The 5,870-nt window shown below is 49.0% G+C and overlaps 1 protein-coding gene across 1 annotated transcript in view; it reads right to left on the bottom strand.

Moving 5' to 3' along the window:
* The window catches only part of LOC103923422 (zinc finger protein ZIC 3-like), a 17,149-nt gene extending 12,633 nt beyond the window's left edge, over positions 1-4,516 (bottom strand). The window contains exon 1 of the mRNA XM_009331767.1: positions 4,396-4,516. Within this exon, the coding sequence (XP_009330042.1) occupies positions 4,396-4,516 (121 nt within the window). The remainder of the gene's footprint in view (positions 1-4,395) is intronic.
* Between the last annotated feature and the right edge of the window lie 1,354 nt (positions 4,517-5,870).

Below are 5,870 nucleotides of genomic sequence, written 5' to 3'. Positions count from 1 at the left end.
TCCACTCCCCCCCACCCCACAAAGGGATCTGCAGCTTCCAGCCTCACCCCAGTTGTGTTGTGTCCCCCCCCTCCCCATATGAGCCGTAATTAACTGTTTTCTTTGAACGCCCCTGGGAGTTTTCCTCAACACCAGGCAGAACAGAGGTTTTGAGGTCCAGCATTTGTCCTGCATTTCCCCCAAAAAACTTGTCCCTTTGACCCTCCTCAAAAGCAATGCTTTGAGCAGGGTCTCAGCCCTCCTGGCTGCAGCGTCAGGCCACGCAAGGGGACCATCCGGAACCCCCCGCGTGTGCCGGAGCTGCTGTTGCATTCCCGGGAGGCTCCCGCTGAGCCGGGTAGAGCTGTTCCTCCCTCTCCAAACCTCCCCCAAAGGGGACTTTCTGCCCCTTCACCCCAGCTGACAGGAGGCAGGCTTGGAGCCGGTGCTGTCTGGGGGCCAGGGTAGGGACCATGCTGAGGGGAGGTGGCTGGAGGGGCAGAGACCTCCCAGCTGGAGGTCAGTCTTTGGGGACAGGAGGCCACCTGGGTAGACACGTGTCCCAGGGGGTTCTCACCCGTTTAGGACACCAGAGGCACTGACACTGGAGAGCAGAGCTCTGATGTGGCACTTTGCAGGCTGGGGCTGAGGGGCAGCACCCCATGCCGAGGCCAAGCCCCGCTCGTGTGCCGGCGTAAGCCACAGCGCAGCCCAGGCTGGAGCCAGGTCATTTGGCAGCCCCTATTGTCACGGGCCCAGAGTGAGAAATATTGCCGCTCCCAGGGGCTCCGCATAGATATGACACAGGGGCTTTGCCTGCCCGGGGGAGCAGCCCCCCCAGCTTTGTTGGCAGAAGGAGAAGGGACCCCATGGCAAAAGCATCTGCTGGGGTTGCAGCAAAATAGGTACAGCTGCAGGCGCCAGAAAAGGCTCAGCATCACCTGCACACACTTGCCAAAGGCAGAAGTCACCACCAGGTCTCCAATATTGAAAAGACTCACTGAAAACACAGTTTTCAAATATTGGTGTTTCAGAACAGCCCTGCTGTTTCATCCCTTGCCCTTTCCACTTCTTTGCATTTCTTTAACTTTTACAGGGCACAGAGATACATTTACATGAGTTTTCCCCTCTAAATAATGAATTTAGCAATTCTTAAAAAAAACCCACAAACCCAAAGGTAGAAATAAGAATAAACATGCAAAACTAATCCAAAATCTGGGGAAAAAAATACAAGATAACCTCCAGCCCCAAATATCCAAGCAGTACATGCAACTCAATGCTAAAATAAGCCTCCTCAAACACAGGGGGGGCGGGAAACAGCTCTCTGATCAGAACTAGAAAACATTAGAAATGACCAGTTTTATCAGCCTCCTCCCAAGATGCCAGGAGGGCACCGTGCCATGCATCCCTTGCCACTGCCTTGACAGCCTCCCTGCAGCACACAAGGCGAGAGGTGGCCAAGCACAAGGCTGAGCACACTGTGCCGTCCGCCCCCCCCCCCCCGCCCGCCAGGAGCCCCCATGAGAGGCCAGTGGGTTCACCCTAGACAGGGACACAGCACATCAGATCCGTGCTGCTGCAGCACAGGATTTCACTTCCCAACAGTAATGGCGGTATTGATCTCTCTAAACGGTGGGATTTGGGCCTTAAGGTCTTTAGCTCATTTTTCCACGTGGAAGGTTTTTCCACCTTTCCCCTAGTGCCACGCTGGGGAAGAGCAGCAGCTCCCAGCCATGGCAGCTCTCCCTGCTGAGCTCGGCTGGCAGGAGCACACGCTCCCCATTTTGGAGAAACATCAGCCACTACACGAGTTACCCGTAGGTTTGCACCAATCCCACCCACAGAGAAACAGCAAAGCTGCCCACGCAGCACAGGCAGCTGCCCCAGCAGGGAAACATTCACCGGGAAGGACACAGCAAAGTCCAAAAGCAGTGCTCAAATACCTTTGAAAAAATCTGCATTTCAGGTACTTCAGGGAAAGCCTGATGCAAGTCCAGCAAAACCAGTGGGTTGGAGTCATACTGAAGGTGCAGCCGCCCCCTTGCTGCCCCAACCAGCAGCATTCAGAAAATCCTGCATTTCCCTATTACACAAACCCCCTTCACTGCAAAACCCACCCCGTAAGATGTAAGCTGAGGCTTAACTTATTTAAGTCAATGATGCTCCTCACCTGCTGACAGCTAAGGCAGCACCGAGGTGCTGTGCAGGTGTGAAGTGCTAATGCACGAGCAGCACGGGGCTGATTTGGCTGCCCGAGCCCAGGGTCGGAGCCTTGGCAGAGGTAAATCCCCCAAGCCCACGCTGCTGCCGAGCTGGGATGGTTTGCGCCTGTCGGCTTTGAGGAGGATTTGGCTGGAGGACAGCAGGCAAAATTTCAGCCTGGAGAGATGGGAACAGGATTTCTAGCCTTACACTGGAAATTATATCCATTTTTCATATCCGTTTTGAGTTTTCAAAAGCATTAGATTGATTCATTTGTAAGTGTAGATTTTGTTGTTGGAAATTATTTTACACACATTTTTAGTATGAAGATAGGAAACTAAAAGCTCTCAAATCCATCTGCCTGGAACAGTGTGTCAAAGAACAACACACGAATGGCTACGTCGGCTTTCTTCTCCATGGGGTGCAAAATAATTTGGGGTCCTCAAATCCTCGCTAGGAAGAGAATAATGTGTAAATAAAGTGCATGGCCTGAGCTCTTCGGCAGTTCCTAACTCCTGCTGATATTGATGGCAATTAGATGCACCCCTTTGGGAACAGGGTCTTGGGGCCCAGACCATGAGGCTGTGTGCGCTCTCAGCCCCACCAAACCCCAGGCAAGGATGAGTTTTTTGGAGGTGCAGATGTTGGCATTATTTAGCTGATGTTTTACAGATGCTGCTGTACAGTTCTTATATGTTTCTTCATAAATTCAGCACAATTCCGTATTTGTTATTGAACTCCAGACAGCAGATAGAAAAATTATTTGGGTTGGAAAGTTTTCAGGGTATGAAAGAGATGATACCCAGACCAACTGTGGTATCACTGTAATAATACATATCATTATAATAATTTCCACCTTGAGAATTAGGAGCTGCATAAAATAGCAGCATAAAACTGGTGTTTAGAATATAAACTCGGCACCAAGTTCTTGCTGTAGCTGCTGCAAAACTGCACACAAATCTCATCACAGGAATAGTACTATTGTTTTTAATGGATTACATTTTATTAGATTTTGAAGAGTGTTAACATCATAAAATGCACACAGGAAGTGCTGTGTATGTAAAACACAGCCACATTAATTATGAAAGCTAGTAAATGAATCATACATTACTGTAAATATATTATGCATTGCTTACATCGCTTTGCCATGGCATGTTTGCACGATAGAAATAGAAACTAGAAAGGAAGGCTGGAAAAAAAAAACCTAAGAAAAAATGACAACATTAGCTGAGGAGGCGGCAAGAAGAAAGAGGAAAAGCACAGAGGGAAGATGTGATACCAGCACGACCTTATTTTTATACGAAGCCAAACTAATGGCCCTTGTGATATTTGAGTACCTGGGCACTGCAAACCCAGGAGTCGAAGAGAACTCATGGGGTGATTTCTCTGTCAAAGTTATGTGTTATTTTGATAACAGAATCACATGGCCTATCTCACAGAGCATCGCTAGAGCTCACAGATTTCTTTCTATTTTTCACCAGATGACTTTTCGTGCCTGTTTGCAGTTTTTAGCAAAGAGTTGGTGGTGTACTGTATATGGAGAGTGAACTGGCTTTTTAAGATGATGACTTATTTCCTGCCAAATTTGCTTTAAGAAACCACTTTAGTTCTGTGCACAAGCCTTCATGTTGCTTTGATTTATTATCCAGGATATAAATGGAGAGCTGTCTGGTTATAGTGGAATTCAAAGCAAAATTAAATTTTTCTCCTATAGGAAGAACATTACTATTTCACGCAGCCAAAACACATTATCTTGTCTGTAAAACTCTCGCTGTATATTCGTATATTAGGTGGGGAGGAGAGGCATACCACGAGCCTGGGGAGATAATACACATTCGGCTCAACTTGCAGCCAAATCATGATGCGATGCAAGGCTGCTGATCCGTCTTAAAAACTGCAGAGCAGGCTCCTTGAGTACGGGAAAACATAAACCCTCCAGCACCCCTGAGCTTGGTCTCTCTCCCCTCGCTCGGGTTCGTGCTGACACGGAGCCCCTCGCTCCTGGCAGGCAGGAAAGGCAGCTGCCCGCAGAGCTAATGCTGGCAAGCTGGGCTTTTCTTTTGGCAGCTTTCTCTCCTAAGCAAGAGGTATTTTCCAAGTTGGTCATCCCGCTGCCGGTGTTCCCATTGAACCTGCCAGGCTGTTTGGCTGTTTCGATGTCTGCTGGTGGAGAGGGGAAAGCTGGGCTGGCGGAGCGGGGCAGGGGCTGCTCACCCGGGAGCGGCAGCAGGAACCGCATCTCACAGCGCTGCTGGCCTTCCTCCTCCTGCGGCTTTCGGAGGGGCCCCTCTCCCTCGTCGGCATCGCACTGCTGTTGGCACCCAACTGGTCTCATTTGTCTTCAAGGCTCCAGTGCAATCTGCAACAGAAAACAGGATATGTAGTCGGTATTGTGCTAAAACCTTGCTGGGCTCTGCACAGGCAGCGGGGATCTGATATGGCAGTCCATGCCCAAAAACAACTGGATTTTACAAAGAGTTTTATTTTAGGCTCAATTTGGCATGCATACGCTTAATTCAAAGAGCTGCTCCACCCTGTCTCTGCTCAGCGCTCGCTGCCATGCCACGCCAGTGTTAAATACTGCAGGGACAGAGAGGTTGAGGGTTATTAAACCTTACGGAAGAATTTCACCTTTGCCGTACATTGAAGGACCTTTCCATTAAACAACTCATGTTAACAAACTCCACAGAGATGTCTGCTGATTTTTACTGGAGAAAAACCTTTGAAAGAAGGAAACTTAAAACAGGGAGTTTGGGATGAGCTAAGCCCAAGGAGGAGGCCGAGAGCAGACACAAGGGCAGGTGCTTGCTGCTGGCAAACTTTCTGATAACTGCAGCAAACAGCACTGTTCAATAACCTCAATTTTGCACAGCCAAGGGACTAGGGCTGTTCTGGCACCTCATATACACAAATAGTTCTGAGAAATATTCAGGTTTTGATGTCAGCTCTTATTGCCCTCCAAGTTTGAACACCCAAGAATACCAGTTGCATTTTCATTTCCGTGTTAGACCTCACATCACATCTCTGAGATGAAATCATGGAAAAATGTTGGTTGGAAGGGACCTCTGGACATCTTGAGTCCAACCCCCCACCCAAAGCAGGGCTAATGTCCATGTTAAATCATAGTAAGCTTTACAGTATGCAACCTGGAAAAGCCATGAAGGAGTTACATCGCACTCCCTCTCCCCAAGTGACTTTGGTGAGATCTTCCACGTCAAATTCTACCTTTGTCTCACTTTTGGCTGGATAAACTATTCTAGGGAAGTCTCAGGGATTGTACTGAGCACAGAACTGGATTTTCTAAGCCTATAAAGCTTTTGCTGCCCCAATTACATTTCACCATCCATTCTTAAACCCTCAAACACTGACTTAAGTGGCTGTCCTGGAGAAGGACGTGGGCCACTGTGTTTAAATGGTTTGGACTGGGAGAGGGCCAGAACCTGCCAAAATCTGTCTCTACTGATCCCTCTGTGGTTTGGACCAAGCCTTGAAGGAGAACGATGGGGCCAAAACTCATGGTGCATTTTGTACTTGGAAGACGCTTCCTCTTTGTGCCAGCCTGCCCTGCAGCCCCTGGCAGAGGTAAGGACACGGCCTGGGTCCCCGCACAGCCTGCCCTGGCGGCAGACAGCCCTGCCCACCCTCCTTCTGAGAAATGAAAGGAGAATAAAGTGCAAATAAAAATCTAG

The sequence above is a fragment of the Pygoscelis adeliae genome, unplaced genomic scaffold (genome assembly GCF_000699105.1).
Source record: "Pygoscelis adeliae isolate BGI_AS28 unplaced genomic scaffold, ASM69910v1 Scaffold79, whole genome shotgun sequence".
NCBI lineage: Eukaryota > Metazoa > Chordata > Aves > Sphenisciformes > Spheniscidae > Pygoscelis > Pygoscelis adeliae.
This window is presented reverse-complemented; position numbering and strand designations above follow the sequence as displayed.